Source organism: Prionailurus viverrinus, chromosome A2 (assembly GCF_022837055.1).
Source record: "Prionailurus viverrinus isolate Anna chromosome A2, UM_Priviv_1.0, whole genome shotgun sequence".
Classification (NCBI taxonomy): Eukaryota; Metazoa; Chordata; class Mammalia; order Carnivora; family Felidae; genus Prionailurus; species Prionailurus viverrinus.
Genome location: NC_062562.1, coordinates 109,671,032 through 109,694,627, shown reverse-complemented (window position 1 = coordinate 109,694,627; position 23,596 = coordinate 109,671,032). Strand labels below are relative to the sequence as shown.

The 23,596-nt window shown below is 36.9% G+C and overlaps 1 protein-coding gene across 2 annotated transcripts in view; it reads left to right on the top strand.

Moving 5' to 3' along the window:
- CRPPA (CDP-L-ribitol pyrophosphorylase A) overlaps nucleotides 1-23,596 on the top strand; it is a 332,720-nt gene that overhangs the window by 31,673 nt on the left and 277,451 nt on the right. For both annotated transcript variants that reach the window (XR_007150469.1, XM_047850755.1), the window contains exon 3: nucleotides 8,852-9,001. Coding sequence is in view for 1 of the 2 variants with exons in the window: in XM_047850755.1 (XP_047706711.1) it covers nucleotides 8,852-9,001 (150 nt within the window). In the remaining variant the exon portion in view is untranslated. The remainder of the gene's footprint in view (nucleotides 1-8,851; nucleotides 9,002-23,596) is intronic.

Below are 23,596 nucleotides of genomic sequence, written 5' to 3'. Positions count from 1 at the left end.
AGTTTCTTTGTGTATCTGATTACTGAAGTGGCACAGCATTTCTCAAACTTGGCACAATCTTTCATGTTTTCGTAAGGTACTTTCTGTTGGGGGGGAGCTATCTCATGCCCTGTAGGATGGTTAGCATCATTAGTTAGAAAATATGTTGAGTCCCTTTCTGAAGAGAAATAGTGTAACCTAATAAACAGAAATTCTGACGGGGGTGGGGGGGCGGTGTGTGTGTTTGCGGGGGGGCAATCTTTGTATTTTACAGCAGGACTGTACTCAGTAACGATTAAGGAAAACTTGAGAAGTAAAAGCTAATATGTGTGTATCAGGAAAAATAAACTGTTTGACTATCCAGTATTGGATATTTATGCAAAGTATTTTGGGCTTGTTATTAAAGAGCTAAATGACTCGACAGATGTTATTTTCCAAACAAAGAATCTTAGGTAGAATTGACCATGGCTAACAGTAAATTGTACTAGATCTCTATTGGTTAGTTTTGATCATGATCAAGTGCATTGAAGGTCAGAGTTCATTCAGTGTTGGGTGGGGGGTCAGGTAATAAGCGCTCCCGGGCCATTGGATTCTGTATCTTACTGGAGGGAAACATTGGTATTAAGACCTGGGTCTAAAAGAAGCAGTTTGATATGTGAGAAAGCCTGATTTCTGAGTATTTAGTGGCAAAGTTGAGGCTTATTTTAACAAAGTTGAAGTGCCCAGGGCAGGTAGTGAATTATTCCCTGACTATGGAATGAGGTAAAACTTGATGTGTTACTGATGGTGAAAAGGCTACTGTGTGAAAAGCTTTTGTTTTCTTTAGCTAAAACTGTGACTCCTGTATATTTTATGTATTACCTCTAAATCAAGTTGGAGAAGGAGGCAGATCAAGGGGTGGTGGTATACCTAGGGATTAAAATGTAGTAAGGCTTATTAAACACCCAGGACATCCAAGCAGAATACTTTTGATCAAATTACATGTAAGTTAAATGGTACTGCTTTAATTTTCAGGAATTAAAGTTGAGTATATCAAATGGGGGCTTTATTTCTTCATGCTACATATCCTTTTTTTAGGGGTACATAGAGTGATAGAGAAATTTGGATAAGTTTTTCTAAAATACTGGTATTTCTGTATTGAATAAATTATTTTTATGAAAGGATATTGGAGTTATTGTATTATCAAAATATGAAATACAATCTCATAATGCCCAATGATTAGCTTTGAAGATGTGATTGTGTAAACATTCATTAAGTAGTCTCAGAATAGAGACAACTCAGCTAAATGAAATTGTAATTATATAGTCAGGATTTCTATAGTATGTTGTCATAATTAGCCTGAATGAAGATAGGCGAGTAGGAATGCATGTCAGCACCTGCTCTGTGTATGGATAAGTATTGTTGAATTTTGCTTCTAAAAGTAAACAGAAGAGGTGGGGTTCATTTTTCCACATTGTGTGATTTGTATCTGTGATTTCCATGCATTGACTTGTGGAAATACTTGGATAGATTAGCGTGAGAGGCAAGTAATCACTGTGGTGCTGAGCTGTTAAGCTTCCATTCAGGGCTTATTAGGCTAATTCCCAATGAGGCAGTGTAGTTGATAACTTGGGAATTATGCTTCATGTAACAAACTACCCAAATAGCTCTATTTTAGAGGCACCTAACTGACCTTGTTCATACTTGTGTCTTAATTTTGATACTTTACATTTCGGAAAAGATTCACATAAATGAGGAGTTAGGTTTCTGAACAAACATCCCTTTCTATGGAAACAGCTATGGAGTGCATGCCTGTCAGGATTAGCATCTTTGTTTAAACCAGATAGTTGAGTGAGTGGTAGTTTTTTTCCACATGTTATCCTTTTTATGGGTATTTTATTCAGTAAACCAGTAGTCACTTTGTGCTTTAAATGGTCTTCCTATTGTGCTACTATACAGCTGATCTCTAGGCTTCCAGTTAAACCTTACTGAGTCTTGGAGTATCCCGGTCCTACCATAATTACATCCCAGATATGGATGTTATTTTTTCTCTTCAGAAGTTTTTAGTAGTCAGAATGAGAGTCCACAAATGTACTGTTAGAAATTAAAAAGGGAGAATTTGAAAAGCACTTTAGACACTTAGGTATCTACCACCCTGAACATTACTGGTCACTTTTAAACCATATCCCTGCCCTGATCTTAGTTATTTCCCCCACATGGATAAACATTATCCTGAAATTTGTTTTTATTTTCTTGTTTTGTTTTTTGTTTTCATTTTTGTCGGATGTATTCCTAAAGGGCATTGTAGGTTTGTATGATTTTTCATATCCCTGTAAAAAAATAATTATTTGTATGATTGAACTTTTGCTTATTTTGACAGCACTTTTTCCCCCCCCAAATACATTTAGGGAATTGTATTTATGTGAATCTGTGCAGCTATCACATGTTCATGATCACTGTTTTATATCACAGTTCATCTATTTGTAGTTGATGAACTTATGTTTTCTTTAATTTTTGCCAATGCAAGCATTGCTAGCATGAACATTACTATTAATGTCTTAAGCACATGACCCAAGGATTTCATTACAGTCAAGATATATGCATGTCACCAGCTTTACCAGATGATGCTCAATTACTTACCGAACTTGGATAAATTCTACTCACTAGGGTATAAAAAGAGTTTGAGCTAGAGCCATATCCTTACCATTTAATATTGTTAATGGTCTTTTTTTCTAATCCAGTTAGTGGCAAATGCTTTCTCTTCGTGGTTTAATTTGGTATTTTGTTAATAGGTTTGGCATTTTTTCCCCAGTATTTACAGGATTTATGAGTTCTCATTGAATTGCCCATGAAAGTCTTTTGTCCCTACTTTTATTTTTTTAAGTAAAAAGCAATTTCTAGAAATTACTTATATATTAGGCACACAAATATTCTGCCAATTATATGCCTTGTAATCATTTTCTTCCAGTTTGTTTTAATGTAGTTAAAAATACTAATGTCTTGGGGCGCCTGGGTGGCGCAGTCGGTTAAGCGTCCGACTTCAGCCAGGTCACCATCTCGCGGTCCGTGAGTTCGAGCCCCGCGTCAGGCTCTGGGCTGATGGCTCAGAGCCTGGAGCCTGTTTCCAATTCTGTGTCTCCCTCTCTCTCTGCCCCTCCCCCATTCATGCTCTGTCTCTCTCTGTCCCAAAAATAAATAAACGTTAAAAAAAAATTAAAAAAAAAATACTAATGTCTTCTCTTATGATCTTCGTTTTCTGTATGAGATCTGAGGGAGGGAGAATGGGTGCTGGGTTCAGATTGTGGTGGTGCAGAAAGTGAAAACTGTGCTGAAATGGTATATTTTGAAGGTGATGGGCTTGCTCATGGATTTGATTCAAATGGAGTATGAGAGGAGATAAATTAATGATGATCAAGGTTTTTGACAATAACTAGAAGAATAGAGTTGACTTTTATGAAGATGGGAAGTGTATGGAAAAGCAGACATGGACTGTGTGGTATATGTGAAACCAAAACTGATCTCAGTGTGTTAAAGTTGAGGGGTAGCTCTTGATCTGAGAAGTTAAATAGGGTATTCAGATATTGAAAGTCTGGAATTGAAGAGATTGTTTGAGGATGGAGGTATAGTTTTGGAAGTTCTCATGTAGATAGTATGTGAAATGTTGTGACTTGATGAAGTCACGGAATGAGGGTAGCTAGAGACCTCTGAGGTCTCTGCTTGTGAGATGATTGAGAAGGTTTTCTGAAAGCCAGGAGAACAGATGCCCTTGAAGACAGAGATACCCATTGGATTTGGCCACGTGGGGGTCATGGGTGATGTTTGTAAATGTATTTTTGTGGATTGGGGGAGATAGAATCCTCCTTGAAGTCGATTGCAGAGAACAGGAGAAGAGACAGACATTGCAGATTCTAAGGAATACAGATAATTACTTTAATGGAGTTTTGTTTGAACCTCACTAGGAGTAATTTGGTTATAGTTGGAAGATAGGTGTGATCAAAGAAAGACTTACTTGACGGGAGATGTCAAAGATTGCTTGGATGCTACTGAAGATAGTTGACAGTAAAGGAACAAAAATTGATGAAGCAGGATAGAAGGCACACTGTTGGTGAAAGACTTGAGAAAGGGATGGGTGCCAGTGGATAGGTTCAGACACTGGCTTTTACATAGGAGCTTGGGAAATTTTTTTGTAGTTCTCAGAAGATAAATTTTAACTTCCTTTGTTAAACATTAAGTATTTGTTTTTGATGGTTTATTGCTAGTATAGATAGAGATAGAAGTGATTCTTTAATGTTGATCTTGTCCTCTGCTTTCTTGCCAAATATGTCTATTCCTAGTTTTATAGGGAATTCATCCAGATTTTCTGTGGAATACTGTCTGCAAATGGAGATAGTTTCACTCTTTCTGGATGCTTTTTATTGGATTTTCTTGTCTAATTTTCCTGACGAGAACTTTCAGTACAACATTTAACAGAAGTGGTGACAGTGGATATATTTTTGTTCCTGATGCTAAAGAGAAAATCCAGAGTTTTTATCAAATACGATGTTACCTATTGGTTTTTCACAGTTGCCGTTTTTTGGCTAGAGGAAGTTCTGTTCCTAATTTGTTGCATGGTTTTTTCACAAAGGAGTGTTGCATTTTGTCAGATACTATTTCTGCATATGTTGACATGTTGGTGTTTATTATTTTTTTTGACCTTAATTAATATGATATATGACATTGATATTTTGGTATATTGAATCAATTTTTCATTCATGGGATAAATCCCATTTGGTTGCCAAATTTGGTTGTTAGTATTTGGTTGAAGATTTAGGCATCTGAATTCATCAGGGGTTTTGGTCTGTCATTCTTTTTTGTGATGTCTTTTGTCTAGTTTTGGCAATACTCATCTTACAGAGTGAGTTAGGAAGCATTCTCTCCTATGTCACTTTTTGGAATAATGTGAGGAATGGGTATTCAAGATTTTTTGTATAACCAGTGAAGCCTCCTGGGCTTTTCTTTGTGAGAAATTAAAATTCTAATTCAGCTTTCTTAATTGTACAGGTCTATTTAAATTGTTTGTTATTAACTGAGGGTTGATGGGGGGTGGGAGGGAGGGGAGGGTGGGTGATGGGTATTGAGGAGGGCACCTTTTGGGATGAGCACTGGGTGTTGTATGGAAACCAATTTGACAATAAATTTCATATATTGGAAAAAAAATTGTTATTGAATCTGTTTTTGTAGTTGATGTCTTTCTAGAAAACTGAAATTTCATCTGTTTTGCTGAAATATACTTGTTCATAGTTTTATATTTCTTCTGTAAGGTTGGTAGAATGTCATTGTTTGATTCCTGATTAATTAGAATCTTCCCTCTCCCTTGGTTTGTCTAGCAAAAGATGTGTCAATCCTCTTTATCCTTTCAAAGAACTAACTTTGGATATTGATTTTTTTTTCTATTTTACTACTTTCTATTTCATTTATTTCTTCCCTAGTCTCTATTTACTACTTATACTTAGTTTAAGTTTTTTTTCCCGAAAAAACTTTAGAAGTGTTAAGTCTTCAGGTAGAACATTTTTGACTTGAGAATATCTCTTTATGTATAGACATACACTATAAATTTCCCTCTTTGGATTGCTTCTCCTGCATGCTCTGTTTCGTATTATATCTTTTCATCTCATTGTGTCTTCTGTTTTCCTAATTTCTTCTTGCATTCATTCTTAGTATGTTCACCTTCCACATTTTTGAAATTCTCACATTTAAAATTTATTGACAGATTTTGTCTTTGTTTTTGTTTTTGTTTTTTTTTGAGGTATAATTGATGTACAACATAAGTTTCAGGGGTAAAAGATAATGTTTCAAATTTGTTAACTTTATTTTGGTGATAATTTCGCAATGTAAACATCTGTCAGCACACATGGTTACAGAATCCTTAGGATTTTTAAGATTTCTCAGCAACTTGATGCTGTAGTCCATGCTGTACATTACACCTCTAGTTCTTATTTTGTCACTGGATATACCTTTTGACTGCCTTCACCTGTTTTGCCCTTCTGTACCCCCACTTCTGGCCACCACTAATCTTACGTGTCTTTGAGGCTTTTTTTTTTTTTTTTTTAGGTTATATGTGTAGGTGAGATTGGTCTTTTCGTATGTATTGGTCTTTTTCCAACCTGCTTCGCTTAGCATATTGCTCTTGAGGGTCCATCCATGTTGCTAGAAATAGAAATTTCCTTTCCTTAAGGCTGAAAAATATTTTCTTGTGGATGTGTATACCACATTTCCTTTATCCAGTCATTGGTTGGTGGACCTTGAGATAATTTATCAGTTCTAGGTGGTGATGGTCTCCCTCCCATTTCCTCAGGGCTTATTGTTGCTGTTGTATGTGACTTTGCTGGTCTATTTCAGTGATGTTCCCCTCCCCCTCCCCCCATACCAGGTGAAGTCTCTGAAATCACTTCACAGAGGATGCAATCTTGGGTATGGATATACTCACCCTGGAATGACAGTGGTTTTAGTAGGATTCTTTTTGTCTTTGTTTTGTAATCTCTTACTGTCTGTCTCTGATATCACACCCAACTGATAAAGTCTATTCATTGCCTGCAAATTGCTTTCTTTTTTCTTTTCTTCCTTATTTCTTCCTCTATTTCTTTGTCTTTCCTTCCCTCGCTTGACAATGCCTGAGTTATAAAATGTTCTACAGTGTGATTCAGTTACACTTTGCCTCCTCTGCAATGGTAGTTTTTGAGGCCAGTGTTGGAAGTTTGCTGTGATTTCATGCCAGCTGCTGTTACCTGGCTCTTTCCAAGGTGTCCCTGGTAAACTAGCTTGCCAACAATTTAGCTTTTTTCTGTCTTGTAGCTACCACCCCAGTCTAAATAGCTTAGTGTGATGATAGTCTTTGTTTTTTTTTTTTTTTTGGTTTTTTTTTTTTTTTTTTTGAGAGTGCACTAAGGTTTAAACTTGCTCACAGTCAGTTCCATATAAGGTGAGTTCCCTTTTGGGAGAGATTGATAGCTCTGTTCTTAAAGCCTGTCTGTCCCATGAAAAATCCCTGTACTGCTACTTGAGTAGGGGGTGGGGGGCATGATGTCTTGTTTCTCTAAGTGAATCTTCTGTTTCACAAGTAAGTTGGTGCATGGAGACATTCAAAGACTCTTGTTATTCTTCTGGTATGAAAACTCTGCCCTAAGTGAGATTGGGGGTTAAGGGTTTTCAGGGCCCAATATTTATTGTCTACCTACTGTGCCTGGGGTAGATAATCCATTCACAAGTTGTGGCTATGTGGTTGGAAGGGAGTCGGGCAATCTCTTGTCAGCAGTTTCCTTAATTTAGCCTCTATGACCTGGGGCTGAATGGGATGGGAAGTTCTAACACTCTGCCTTCCTTCTGGGAGGTAGTGGGAGAGGGAGCCCCATCTTTTCATCCATACCACTCCGAGTGGAACTTCAGTCACACTAAGCTGGGTGGATTATTAAGGAAGAAATAGATCTTGCCTTGAGTACCAAAAGCTCTCTCTTTTTAGCAAGATTTAGTTGATTTTCTTAAAAAAAATGTTTCATTTGCTGCATGCCCTTCAAAGACTTTAAATGGTTGCAGTAAAATACTTTCACTACTTTGGCTGGAGAGAGAATCTGGTGAGGTCCTCTTGCTCACGCTTTGTGTTTCATGTTGTATATTAAATAGAATTTTTGCTTCATGGCCTGGTATAGAAGATTATTTGTCCATAGTTGGAACGTAAATAGAACTTTTCCTGTAAAAAGTTGTGTGTGTGCTCACACACGTGTATGTGTTTCTCTTGCCTTCTAACCTTTACTGACAGGTGTTGGGCTTGAGGACTTGGGTTTGCTCCTTACTGAACTTGCACCTACTTGGACATTACTGCCTTCCTGTCAGCCCTGGCAATGTGCTCATTTTTGCTTTTATTCCAAAGTTCCAAATTTCTACTTAAGTCTCTGGGAATTGTGACAGTTTATAAACTGTCTACTTGGCTCACACATTAGCTTTTATTTTCAGCCAGTCTCTTGGATTTTATAAGCCAGTTTATGGACTATTTATCTTGCACAAATACTAGTCTTCTCAAGTCCAAATTTGTTGGTGTATCAATTTGATGGCCTGCAGTATCTGTGTATTAGTCAGGTGGAAGATAGGAACTTGCGGAGGACGTTTGGTTAATGGCCTACCATAGGAACTATATTTTAAAGCAACTTCTCCAAAGCAGTTGTCTGGGAATGACTTTCAAGACTACGATGAAACACTTTTAAAGATAAAGGGGACAAATTGTCAGATATGAAGGTGTCTTTTTGTAATGTTTAAATGCATCTATAAATGAGACAGTTTAATTAGAGCTATTGAAATCAATGGCTGCTTTACATGAGGGCACATTGCACTGGGATAGTTTGAAGGGAATTTTTTTTTTTTTTTACAGGAATTAGAGTATGGCATAAATTCATTGTTATTCAGGTTGAGTCTCATTTTGTCCTTCTTAGGAGATAGGTCTCTTTCCTTAATTATCTGTGTTTAAGGTAAATCTTTTGAAAGCCCGCTAAGAAATAATGATGTGTCATTCTTCTCTAGTTTTTCCCCATTAATTCTTCTCCCTCTCTCGTTCATGGAACAGCCACTTGTATCTTACCATTCTGATCTAGTATAAGACTTACATGGCTAGTGATAAAAAACAAATACGAACTTACAATGGAAAAGAGTATCTGTACCTCTTACTTGGAACTGTAATATTAAGAAATAGATTTTTTGATGTGAAATACTGTTTTATTAACCAAATTAACACTTGTTCAAATATTTTCTTGAGGTTGCTTGTTAAAATTAGAAATAGAACCTCTGAAAAATAAGAGAGGAAGTTGAGAGTTTGATTGTGAAATATGCTCTAGGTGAAACAAATGTTAATTTGATCTCTGTTTTTCAGGCAGCAGGAGCAATTCGACCTCTTGTATCTACTGTAATCAGTCCATCTGCTGATGGTTGCTTAGACCATTCACTAGAACGTGCCAGACACAGAGCAAGTGAAATGCCACAGGCTTTTCTATTTGATGTGATCTATGAAGCATATCAGCAGGTAAGAATCAGGGTTTCTGAAAACCGCTGTGTTGGGGGTCTGTAAGAACGCTCGTCTATTTGGAGATTTGCTGGAAGAACTTGGGTGATTCCGTGTATAGCTGGGCTCATGGTTAAAATGGACAACAGTGAAGTACGGACGATTCACAGCTGGGTCATATGAGAAACACATGCAGAGTCTGGAAGTATACATGTGTACTCTGAAGTTCTCACCTTCCCCTGAAGGGTCACACAGAGCACTCCCTTCCTCGCACCAGCAATGAAAATTTAGCAACATGTGTGTGATGGTTCTTCTCAGGGAAGACCATCAGAGACTTAGTGTCCAAGGTATTTATTGGGGTTGGTCATATAGGGATCCTCTGCCTTAGCATGTATAAAAATTCCAGATTCCCAGAAAGAAGGTAGCTGTCCAACCTCAACCATATTGTTTATGCAGATAGTCTGAGCACAGTGAGCCATACTTAGTGGTTAACTGTTCAGTGAGAATACTGCAAGAGCCAATTTCCCATATTGAGGTGGAAAAGTAAGGACAGCCGTTTTAGGCTTGTGTGATAAATTTGCTGCACAGCTATACTGATACCTTGAAAATTTCAATTAACAAAATAACTTGTTTTAGAATCTCACATAATTCATTCATGTTTAGATGATCCGGATTACCTTTTTGTTTTTCATGTTCTAAAAATGTTTTGGGGCCCATATAAGTTTTCCTGGCTTTCATTGCATATTAATGGATTAAATACTTACTGAATATTAGGTATTATTCTTGTCAGAAAATACCCCATGAAATAAGTTATGACTACAGTAACTCATTGCTTGACTGATGTTAAATAATCTATGAAGAGTAGTTTGAATAGACGGACTTTGAGGAATATGAGGTACTGGTAATAGGGTTATTGACACTTAAAACAGAAGAATGCCTCCTATTTCGGATAGAAGGTGATCACAAACACAATAAATTATGGCTCAATCTCTGTTGGTTAGTTTTAAAATGAGAGGATGTAAATAAGAATCCATTTTAGTGATATAAACAGTATGCCATGGTTTGTATTATTTCCCTAAAATGAATTTGGAGTACAGGAATTTACCTATATTTGGCTATTAATTATTCCAAGGGTAAGCTATTATAAATATTTATTCAAATACTCTTTTACATCCTAAATGTTGCAGAGCTAGACCACATCTGCCTTACCACCTAAAATTGTTGATCCTTAAACACTTAGAGCTATCACATGTCATTCTTCCTAGTATATTTTAGAAGATAAAATGAATGTAATTTCATTTCCTCACATTAAAGAAGCATTTTCCCCCCCAGTTTTTGCTGGAGAATTAAGTGCTAATGCACTGAAGTATTGGTTCTCATAGTGTGGTTCCCAGACAGAATCGGTATGCTTTGGAACTTGTCAGAATGCAAATTCAGGGGCTCCACCTCAGATCCACTTAATTACAAACTGTGGGAATGGGGCCCAGCAACTTGTGTCTCAACAAACAACTCTGCCATGTGATCCTAATACACTGAATTTTGGGAACCACCACCCTAAGGCATTCACACCATGTAATGAATCAGACACTCTTCTACTGCGTTCTTGAGAGAATTCAGAAAATAGTAACATGACAATAATTACGTGTGTTCTGTGGTTCAGGTGAGGAATTTTGAATTACAGAATCAGTTTGAAGGTTTTGCTATAAGCTTTTGGTTTTTCCTCAATTTTTTTGGTTTAATTATTTATTTAATTAATTTTTTTATAAGTACTTTTTATTTTTTATTTTATTATTTATTTTTTTAATATGAAATTTATTGTCCAATTGGTTTCCAGACAACACCCAGTGCTCCTCCCAACAGGTGCCCTCCTCAGTGCCCATCACCAACTTGCCCCTCCCTCCCACCCCCCTTTGTCAAGTTTTGATTAAAATCCAGCTAGTTAACATACAGTGTAATACTAGTTTGAGGAGTAGAATTTAGCGACTCATCACTTAGCACAACACCTGGTACTCATCACAAGTGCCCTACTTTATACCCATCACTTATTTAAGACATCCTGTCCAAGTACTTGCCCTGCAGTAACCCTCAGTTTGTTCTGTTTCTTGGTTGGCCTCTTCCACCCCACCCCCTTGTTCATTTGTTTCATTTCTTAAATTTCGTATGTGAGTGAAATTGTGGGATATTTGTTGTCTTCTGGCTGACTAAATTTCCTTAGCCTAATACTCTCTAGCTCCTTTCTTGTCATTGCAAAGGACACTGGCAAGATTTCATTATTTTTCTGTGGCTGGGTAATACTCCATTTCATGTATGTATGTGTATGTATATGTATGTCTATCTACATGTACATACCACATGTTCTTTGTTTGCCAGTCCATGGACATTTGGGCTCTTACCATAACTTGGCTATTGTTGATAATGTTGAGATAAACATCAGGGTAGGTGTATCCTTTCAAATTAGTATTTTGTGTATAATTTGGGTAAACGTGTAGCGGTGCAGTTGCTGGATTGTAGGGTAGTTGTGTTTTTAACTTTTTTCAGGAACCTTCATACTTTTCTTCAGAATGGCTGCACCAGTTTGCATTCCCACCAGCACTGTAAGAGAATTGCCCTTCCTCCACATCCTTGCCAACATCTGTTGTTTTCTGTGTTGTTAATTGTAGCCATTCTGACTTGTGTGAGGTGATTTCTCATCGTAGTTTTGATTCATGTTTCCTTGATGATGAGTGATGTCGAGCATCTTTTCATGTATCTGTTAGCCATCGGGATTTCTTCTTTGGAGAAGTGTTTGTTCATGTTTTCTGCCCAGTTTTTAATTGGATTATTTGTTTTTTGGGTGTTGAGTTTGATAAGTTCTTAATAGATTTTGGATACTAACCCTTTATCAGATATGTGATTTGAACATACCTTCTCCCATTCATAGGTTACCTTTTAGTTTTGTTGATTCCTTCACTATGGGGAAGCTTTTTATTATGTTGTAGTCCCAACGTCCCTGTTGCATGTTTAGGTCTTTCATCCATTTTGAGTTTATTTTTTTTGTGTGTCTGTGGTGTAAGAAAGTGGTCCAGTTTCATTCTTCTGCATGTTGCTGTCCAGTTTTCCTAGTACCATTTGTTGAAGAGACTGTTTTTTCCACTGGGTATTCTTACCTGCTTTGTCAAAGATGAGTTGACCATATAGTTATGGGTCCATTTCTGGGTTTTCTCTTCTGTTCCAGTGATCTCTGTGTCTGTTTTTTGCCAGTACCATACTGTCTTGATCACTTCTGCTTTGTAATCCAGTTTGAAGTTAGGAATTGTGATGCCTCCAGCTTTACTTTTCTGTTTCAAGATTACTTTGGCTATTTGGGGTCTTATGTGCTTCCATACGAATTTTAAGGTAGACTGTAGCTCTGTGAATAATGCTGGTGGTATTAAGATAGGAATATGTAGATTGCTTTGAGTAACAAAAACATTTTAACAATATTCTTTGAATGCATGGGCATGAACTGTTTTTCCATTTCTTTGTGTCCTCTTAAATTTATTTAATCAGTGTTTTATAGTTTTCAGAGTACAGATATTTTATCTCATTGGTTAGGTTTGTTCTTACATATCTTATGGTATTAGGTGCATTTGTAAATGGGATCAGTTCCTTAATTTCTCTTTCTGCCTCATTATTGCTGTATGCAGCTGATTTCTGTAAATGGATTTTTGCATTCTGTGAGTCTACTGAATTCGTGTTTCACTTCTAGCATTCTTTTACTGGTGTCCTTTAGGTTTTCTGTAGAGAGTATCCTGTCATCTGCAGAGTGAATAACTTCTTCCTTTCTGATTTGGATGCATTGTCTGATGGCTGTGGCTATCACTTGGAGTACTATGTTAAATCATAATGGTAAGAGTGGACGTCCTTCTCTTGTTCCTGCCAGTAGAGGAAAAGCTCCCAGTTTTCCCCCATTGAGGATAATATTAGTTGTGGATCTTTCATACATGGCCTTTATGATGTTGAGGTGTACTTTCTTTAACCCTACTTTGTTGAGGGTTTTTATCATGAATGGACATTGGACTTTGTCAAATGCTTTTTCTGCATCTACTGAGAGGATCATATGGTTGCTATCCTTTCTTTTACTAACATAGTGTATTATGTTGATTGATTTGTGAATATTGAACCATCCTTGCAGCTGAGGCATAAATCCCACTTGTTTGTGGAGAATGCTTCTTTGAACGTACTATTGGATTCAATTTGCTAGTATTTTATTGAGAATTTTTACATCCATGTTCATCAGGGATATTGGCCTCTAGTTCTCTTTCTTAGTGTATTATTTGTCTGGTTTTGAAATCAGGGTAATGTTAGCCTCATAGAATGAGTTTGGAAGTTTTCCTTCCATTTCTATTTTTTGGAATAGTTTGGGAAGAATAGGTATAAACTCTTACTTAAATGTTGGGTAGAATTCGCCTAGGAATTCGCCTAGGGCCCTACACTTGTGCGTGTTGGGAGGTTTTTGATTACTGATTCAATTTCTTTGCTGGTTATCAGTCTGCAGAAGTTTTCTACTTCTTCTTGTTTCTGTTTTGGTATGTTATGTTTCTAGGAATATATGTCTTCTAGATTGTTCAATTTGTTGGCATATGATTTTTCAGACTATTTTCTCATAATGGATTATATTTCTGTTGTATTGGTTATTTCTCATGTCTCATTTGTGGTTTTATTTACTGGGGTCCTTTCTCTTTTTGGTAAGTCTGTCTAGGGGGTTATCAATTTTATTAATGTTTTCAAGTAGCTTCTGGTTTCATTGATACATTCTTTTTTAAGTTTTTTTTTTAAGTTTCTTTATCATTTATTTCTGCTCTAATCTTTATTATTTCCCTTCTTCAGCAGCCTCTATTGCTGTATACTACCTTCTTAGGACTGCTTTTGCTGCATCCCAAAGGTTTTGGATTGTCATGTTTCCATTTTCATTTGTTTCTATACACTTTTTAAATTTCTTCTTTGATATCTTGGTTGACCCATTAATTCTTCAGTAGCATGTTGTTTAACCTCCGTGTATTTGAGGTCTTCCCCAATTTTTTCTGGACTTTGATTTCAAGTTTCATAGCATTATGGTCAGAATATATGCATGGTACAATCTCATTCTTGTACTTGATGAGGCTTGATTTTTGACCTAGTATGTGATCTGTTCTGGAGAATATTTCATGTGTATTTGACAAGAATGTGTATTCTTCTTTAGGATGAAATAATTCTGAATATATTTGTTAAGTGCATCCAGTCCAGTGTGTCATTCAAAGCCATTGTTTCCTTGTTGATTTTCTGTCCATTGATGTAAATGGCATGTTAAGTCCTCTATTATTATTATAAATGAGTTCCTTTATGTTTGTTATCAATTGTTATATACATTTTGGTGTTCCAAGTTGAGGGTACAGATATTTATAGCTGTTAAATCTTATTGTTGGATAGTCTTCTTTATTGTGTTGTAATGCCCTTTTTCATCTGTGGTTACAGTCTTTGGTTTAAAATCGAGTTTGTCTGACATAAGTATTGGTACTCTGGCATTCTTGATGTCCATGTGCATGGTAAATGTCCATCCTAACAGTTTGAATTTGTTCATGTCTTTAGTTCTAAAATGAATCTCTTGTAGACAGCATCTAGATGGGTCTTATTTTTTTATCCATTCTGATACCCTATGTCTTTTGATTGGAGATATTAGTCCATTTACATTCAGAGTTATTGATAAGTTTTTAGTGCCATTTCATTACCTGTTTTGTCATTGTTTGTAGAGATTTTCTCTGTTCCTTTCTAGTCTTTTTCACTTTTGGTCTTTTCCATTCAGAGACCCTTTTACTATTTCTTACAGGGCTGATTTAGTGCTCATGAACTCCTTTAGTTTCTGTTTGGGAAAGTCTTTACCTTTGCTTCTATTCTGAATGATAGCCTGCTGGGTAGAGTATTCTTGGCTGCAGTTTTTCCCATTCAGCATGTTGGATATATCATGCCACTCCCTTGTGGCTTGCCAAGTTTCCGTGGAGAGATCTGCAGCTAGTCTTACATGTCTCCCTTGTAAGTTAGGGACTTCTTTTTTTTTGATGCCTTTTAGGATTTTTTCTTTACCACTATATTTTGCAAATTTAACTACAATATGTGTTGCTGGTTGGCCTGCTTTTTAAATTTTTAATGGGAGTCCTCTATGCTTCCTGGATTTGGATATCTGTTTCCTTCCCCAGATTATGGAAATTTTTGGCTCTTATTTCCTCAAATGTTCTGTCCCCTCTTCTCTCTCTTTTTCTTCTTGGATTTTTGTAATACAAATGTTACCCACTGAGTTACTAAGTCTATTGTGTTCCATAATTTTTTTCTCTATTTTATTCAGCTTCATTATTTATCCTTCTATATCACTTAAACATTCTTTTGCCTCTTCCATCCTTGTGGTCATTACATTCAGTCTTTTTTGAATCTTAGTTACTGCATTTATTTTTTAAAATTTTTAAAAAATTCTTAACTTTTTTAATTAAAAAAAATTTTTAATGTTTATGTTTCTTTTTGAGACAGAGAGAGAGACAGAACATGAGTAGGGGAGGGGCAGAGAAAGAAGGAGACACAGAATCCAAAGCAGGCTCCAGGCTCTGAGCTGTCAGCACAGAGCCGGTTGTGGGGCTGGAACTCGTCAACAGCGAAACCATGACCTGAGCTGAAGTTGGACGCTAAACTGACCCAGCCACCTCAGTTACTACATTTCTTATTTCTTAGTGGTTGTTTTTTAGTTCTTTGATTTCTGTTGTAAAGGCCTCCCTGAAGTCATCCATTCTTTTTTTTTTTTTTTTTAATGTTTATGTATTTTGAGAATGAGAGAGCACACAGGAGTGGGGAGGGGCAGAGAGGGAGGTGAGAGAATCCCAAGCAGGTTATGCCCTCTCAGCACAGTATGTGGGGCTCAATCTCTCAGACTATGAGATCATGACCTGAACTAAAATCAAGAGCTAGATATGTACCTGACTGAACGACCCAGGCACCCCTAAAGTCTTCATTCTTAAGCCTGGCGAGTATCCCTTTGATTGTTACTTTAAATTCTCCATCAGGCATATTATTTATATCTGTTTTGATTAGATCTGTGGCCGTTACTGTATCTTGTTTTTTTGGGAATGGGTTCTTCTGTCATGGCATTTTGTCTAAGCCTCTGTCTTGTTCTTTGTGTTAGAAAAGGCTGTTAACTTTCCTGCTCCTTAGAGTAATTGCTTTATGATTAAGCAGGAATATAGTGTCCAGAACCTGGCACTTGGGGGAGTATCTCTGGTGTGTGTTGCATGCCCTGTGCTCTTGTGCTTTGGCTACTCTATTCTTCAGGCCAGTCATCTGCAGCGGCTCTCCTTGCCTGCTGTGAGCATTGTTTGGTCCTTGGCCTGAATGTGGTGAGTTTTAACTAGGGGTGTTCTGGACTGCTTGTTAAATGAGACCTGATGCTACTTCCACTAGAGCTGAAGCCTTGCTGAACTCTGGTCAGGAGGCATGGTTTGTGCCAGGGGTTTCTGCTGGTCTTCTCAGGAAGGGGCCTGCCATGCTGAGACTAAGGTACACTTGCCTGAGAGAAGAAGCATTGGCAGAGCAGTTTAGCTATAAGTTTTTAAGAAAATTGATCCTAAGGACCCACAAATAAACTTAAATACATTAAATAATTTGCTCTTGATGTAATTTATTTACATGTTTTGATTTTCAAAAGCCAATAAAACAATACTAAACACTAGGGAAGAAAGTGAAAATAAAAAAAAAAAGGCTTGAGGTTATAAAATAAACAAAAGCAACCCCTTATGCCCCCACCAAAAAAAAAAAAAAAAAAAAACAAACAAAAAAACTCAACCTTACCAAAAAAGTGACCTTGTCTTTTTGATGAAAATGAATAGGTTTTAACATGAAAAAACTACTTTGAATGCATAAACTCCACCCAGTTATGATTTCTATACAAGTTAGCTTACTAAGGATAAACAATTTGAACTATTTTTCAACTAAGAACATGTTTCATGGAAAAGTTTTAGTGAATATTGAATATATATTTGTTACTGGGATACAATAGTGACTAAATAGGCTATCTTTTGTGAAGGTTTTTATTTCAAACATACCTTATTAAAGCTGAAGTAAAAATAAATTGTCCAATCATTGCTCAGGACCACTATTTTGAAGAGATTCATTCCCCATCGCATATTTTTGGCTCTATATATATATACCTGGGTTTATTTATAGACTGTTGATATGTGTCTGCTTTTATGCCAATAGCATATCATTTTGATGACTATAGCTATGTAATGCAGTAGTAAATCAGGAAATGAATGAACCTGTGGTTTTATTCTTGCTCAAGATTGCTTTGGCTATTTGGGGTCTTTTGTGGTTACATATAAATGTCAGCATTGTTATTTTTCTGTTAAAAATGCCTTTGGAATTCTGAAGGATTACACTGAATCTTTTGATCAGCTTAGGTCATATAGACATTTTAATAATCATACTAACCCATGACCTCAGAATATCTTAACATTTGTGTTCAAATTCTTTCATCAATATCCTAAGGTTTTCAGTGTACAAATCTTTTACCTTTGGTTAAATATATTTCAGAGCATTTTATATTTGATGCTATTGTAATTTTTTTTTATCGAGATACTTCCTAACAGTATATAGAAAAAACTGATTATTGTGTGCTTTTTGTATCTTAAAGCTTCACCAAATTTATTTACTCACATAGGTGTTTTTTGGTTTCTGTATATAATATGTGCAAATGATAACAGTTTGATTTCTCCAATTTGGATGCCCTATTTCTCTTGCCTGATAACTGGCTAAGACTTCCAAAACTACTATGTTGAGTAAAAGTGCCAAGATTGTGGGTACCCTTGTTTTATTCCTCAATTTTGGAGGAAAAACTTTTGAACTGTCACCACTGAGTATGTTGCTAACTGTGCGCTGGTCTTATATGGCTTATATTATGGTTGAGGTATGTTTCCTCTATACCCACTGTGAGAATTGTTACCATGAAAGGATGTTGAATTTGGTAAAATGCTTTTTCTGTATCTATTTAATCCTTAATTTTATTAATGTGTTACACAACATTGTTCCCCCCCACCCCCCTCCACACACACACACACACACACACACACACACACACACACACACATATATATATATATATATATATATATATATACTGAACCATTCTTGCTTTTCTGGGATAAATTACACCAGTTGATCATGGTGTATGATCCTTCAATGTACTGTTGAATTGGTTTGCTAATACTTGGAGGAATTTTGCATTTGTGTTCATCATGGATATTGTTGTGTAATTTTATGCTAGTGTCCTGTTTAGTTTTGGTGGAGGGTAATGCTGGCCTTAGAAAGTAAGATTGGGGGTGCCTGAGTGGCTCAGTCAGTTGAGCATCAGACTTTGGCTTAGATCATGCATGACCTCACAGTTTGTGAGTTCAAACCCTGAGTCAGGTTCTGTGCTGGCAGCTCAGAGCCTGGAACCTACTTCGGATTCTGTGTCTCCCTCTCTCTCTGACCCTCCTGCGCTTGCACTCTGTCTCTGTCTCTCTTAGAAATAAACAAACATTAAAAAAAATTAAGATTGTAAGTATTAACTTCTGTTTTTTATAGTTAGAGGAGGACCTTGTTGATTACTGACTGATTCTCCTTACTAGGAGTCTGTTAAGATTGTCTTTTTCTGATTCAGTCATGGTAGGTTATATATTTCTAGAAACTTAACCATTTCTTTTGGGTTGCTCCATTTATTGATATATGTTTTTTCAAGGCAGTGATTCTTGGTAGTTGTGTGTTACCATTTATAGTGTTAGATATTTCATTTAAAATTGAAACTTTTTTTCTTAATAAGTCTAACAAAAGGTCTGTCTATTGTATTTTTTTGTAAACCATCTCTTTCATTGATCTTAACTATTGTCTCTGTACTCTATTTCCCTTAATTCTACTCTGATCTTTGTTACTTGTTTGTAACTTTAAGCTTATTCTGCTTCTCTATTTCTTGGTGGTATAAAGTTAAATAGTTCTTTATTCTTTATTCCTTTTTAAAATTTTTTAAATTTTGACTTAGGTTCTTGTTTTGTAATATAGGAACTTGTCACTTCCCTCTTAGAACTGTGTTTTGCTACATCCCATAAGTTTTGCTGTGTTTAATAATTACTGGATTTGCTATAGTCCTGTGGGACTCAAGAATGCCCTGTTGGGTATCAGAGCTCTTAGGTGATTTGGGGTCCCGTCTCAAATAGCAGCTACAAAAGTTCGGGCACCCAAATAGGTGTACAGGCTGCCTCCAAGGAGATACTGGTGACTTGATTTTACTGTTAGAACAGTCCAGAGGAGGGACCAAAGGAAATGTGTCTTGGCTTCCCCAGTCTGCAGAGAAGAGCAGCCACTCTGTAGAGGTGTGCTAAATTAGAAGCCAGATCCTTAGTCCTTAGGCATAGCTTATAAAGTTTGCAGTGAATTCTTGTCTTCCGTTGTCCTTGAAATGACTTGTTTTCTTCCCTCCTCCACACACTGCCACCACCCCCAACTGCCTCCTGCCCTGCTTTGATTCCTAAAGGGATAGCTGCAGTTCATGTCCACATGTCCACGCCTATTTGAAGAAACTACTGTTTAGTTTGCTGCAACCCTCTGGGTCTTGTGACCACAAGCCTAATGGACTTGCAGAGTTAGGTGTCTCAGGATCCTACCTGTACTATGGGAATCTTAAAGTTGGAGTATAGATACATGGTAAAAACCCTTGCTTATCACGGAGAAGCTGTTGAGTTGGGAGTTTCCTCCTGATTGTATGAGGCTGTTTTGGGTTGGGGATGTTTAGGATGAGTTTTCACCTTTACTTTTTTGATGTAGGCATTTTTCTTGTTTGCCTAGTGTGTAGAAATCACTCAGCTGGGTTCTAGATGGGTTTCAAAGGAAAGTGCTTCTGGTGTGGCAGTACATCTGTGAGAGGAGGGACATTGAGGAGTCTCCCATGTTGCTTTCCTGTTGGACTTCCTCTATGAAGATTGCATCCTAATAGGGGAGACAGATGTCGACTAAAGGACACTTTTAAAAAGACAAAATTGCGACATTCAAATACAAAATGAGCACATGAAAATTTTTTTCAACACATGGAGGAGCCAGTATGATGATAGTATTCACTCAGAGGACGTTCGAAAAGTTAAATATGTGTAGGCAGCTTAACAAGGTCTGTTAGCATAAGATTACAGGTTGGATGAAAAATTGATTTATGTCTCACCAGGTCACATACTTTTCGTTTTTTTTTTCCATTTTACTTAAATTATTTATATCACTAATAGGAGAAAAATATCGATGTTAACACTAACTTAAGACTGTCTTTTAAAAAAGTGAAATAAGTTCTTGAAAAATAGTCCTTGGGTGGCTTTTGCCGTACTTCCACATTCTGGATTTTTTTTTTTTTCATAATGAGAGAATAATCAACTACATGATAAATCAAATAGTGATAAATGTTTAAAGAGAAAAGTAGGATAGAGCTCCAGGGGTTGGAAGTTGCTGTTTCCTATTAAGTAATCAGACTGGTACTCTGGGAGAATGCGAAATTCAAGGCAAGATCTGAAGGGAATGAGTCATGCAGATAAATGAGAGTACAACATTTCAGATACAGGACACAGTGTAAGAAAGTCTGGCTATGGAATAGTGATGCTGGTAAGGAGGATTGGGAAGGGATGTGGTTGGAGAGTATTTGGGTCCCATAGCATGTAGACCCCTAAAGGTTATGGCACAGACTTCAGATTTTACACTGAAAGAGAATAGGACTTACCCTGTCAGTTGAGGCAGAATAGATTGTATAAGGGAAAGAAGGGAGGAGCTTTTGTGATACTGAAGGCAAAAGGTGGTGATGACTAATTGGACAATTGAGATGGTAGACAATGTGATATGAAGTGCTTATGCTCTGAATGCTTGAAGGTAAAATGAAGAGTATTAGCCAATGGATTGTATGTGGGGTTTCAGAATAAGAGGGGTCTTAGATAAAGGCGTGATCTTAATAACTAGAAGGATACAATTGCCTTTATTGAGATGGAGAATGTTAAAGGAAGAGAAGGTTTTGTGGGAGCTGAGGAAGAGTTTAGTTTTTTTTTTTTTTTTTTTTTTAATTTTTTTTTTCAACGTTTATTTATTTTTGGGACAGAGAGAGACAGAGCATGAACGGGGGAGGGGCAGAGAGAGAGGGAGACACAGAATCGGAAACAGGCTCCAGGCTCTGAGCCATCAGCCCAGAGCCTGACGCGGGGCTCGAACTCATGGACCGCGAGATCGTGACCTGGCTGAAGTCGGACGCTTAACCGACTGCGCCACCCAGGCGCCCCAAGAGTTTAGTTTTGATACACTAAGTCTACAATTTCCTTTAAGCACCTTAAAAATGTCAAGGAGATAATTGGATACAAATCTAGAATTCAATGGAGAGGTCCAGATAAACAGTTGTCATCATCCAAGTATTGACTACCTTGGAGTTGATTTGAGATTATAGAATGAGGGGGTATAGACTTCAGTCTGAACCCGGGGGCAGTCCAAGATTATCAGGTTGAGGAAGTATGTAAGTTTTCTATTGCTGCTGTAATAAACTACCACCAACTTAGTGAATTGCAAAACCATAAATTTATTCTTTTATTTAGGAGACCAGAAGTCTAAAATAAAAGTATTGTCAGAACTGTTAGAGGTTGTAGAGAAGATGGCTTCCTTCACTTGTCCAGTTTCTAGAGTCTGGCTGCATTCTTTGTCTCTTAGTCCTTAAATCTTTCCAAATTCCTGTTTTTACTGTTACATTACTCCCAACTCTTATTCTCCTGCTTTCCTCTTAAAAGAATCATAGTTACTACATCAGGCCCATCATGATCATTAATTGAATCATACCTGAAAAGTCTATTTGTCATGTAAGTTAATGTACTCAGATTTGGAGAAAGAGAACACAGACATCTTGGAGGGGCCTCAATTAGCTAAGGGGATAGAAGAAGGGTTGGCCACAGGGTAATGTCATGGAAGCCTAGGGAAGAATGTGTTTCAGAATTGGGCAATTGTAGGAAATGCTACATATTCGTTTAAAAAAATAAAACTGATTGGGGGCGCCTGGGTGGCTCAGTCGGTTAAGCATCCAACTTCAGCTCAGGTCATGATCCCTTTGGTCGTGAGTTCAAGCTCCATTTTGGGCTCTGTGCTGGTGCCTCAGAGCCTGGAGCCTGCTTTGGAGTCTGTGTCTCCTTCTCTCTCTGCCCCTCCTCTTCTCATGTTCTGTCTCTCTCAAAAATAAATGTTAAAAAAAAAAATTAAAAACCCTAATTATTAGCCTTGGCAGTGAGAGTCTACTGCTGTTGGAAGAGAGTGGTGAATATGAAAACCCATATAGAATTTATTTACTAGAGAAAAGGAGGGCTTCCCCTTGAGGAAGTTTCCATTAATATTGAGCAGAAAAATGGAGGGGGTGGCTGAAGGACGTTATGGATTAAGAAATTTAGATGGATGGTACAATAGCATATTGGTATCTAATATGATTTAGTAAAGGGAAACAAAAAGTGATGCCATATTGAAAGGAGATTGGGATATAATGTATTCATGGTTTTGGAGTTGACCTTGACAAGGAGGATGGATAGGTCACCCATGGGGACAGGAAAAATACAGAGTGTGTGTGTGCACAGGTATAAGTAAATGTGGTAGGGGGATATAAAGTTTGTTTATTCTTGGTTTTTTATTGTCTTACTGTTACAGGAAGCAAATAATCAGCTGACAGGGAGGTGAGTGAGGTGTGAAGTCTTAAAGAAAGTTGGGAATACTAAATACTTAGTTTTATTCTCTTCTATGTAGCCTAAAATACAAAAAATTGTCCTGAAAAAAAAAGTTATATTTTTCCAGTGCTATTTCTGGGCATTCCTGGAAAAGTGATTAAAAACTTTTTTTTTTTTTTAATAGTAATAAAAGAGGAGATCAGGTGCATTCATGGTGGAATGGCCATATGCTATGGAATATTACTCAGCCATAAAAAAGAATGAAATCTTGCTATGTGCAATGATACGGAGGAGCTAGAGTATATTATGCTAAATGAAATAAGTTAGAGAAATATAAATACCATATGATTTCACTCATAGGTGAACATAGAACATAAGATGAACATAGAAGAAGGAAAAAAAAAGAGAGGGAGGCAAACCACAAGGGACTTTCAACTATAGAGAACAAACAGGATTGCTGGTGGGGAGGTTGATGAGGGAATGGGCTAAATGGGTGATGTGTATTAAGGGGAGGGCACTTGTGATGAATACTGGGTGTTATAGGTAAGTGATGAATCACTAAATTCTGAAAAAAAGTAAAAGACCTTGAATGGATTAATCATTCATGTGGTTTTGAGATAGAGACTTTGACATTATTATTATTTTTTCCTTTATCAAGGGTCTAACTTATGTCTTTGGAACTTGTGCAGAAAATACATACTCTTCCCTATACCTGGAGAGTTGAACAAAAATTGGGATGTTGGTAGTAAGGTCATGTGGGAGAAACACATCTTAATATGACACACACAAAAAAGTAGGAGATGTGAAGGTTGAGGTTATAGATGACATGGCTTATGAAATGGTACTGAGAGATCATAGGTGTCAAGATGGCATTATGTATATTGACTTGCTGGCCTGT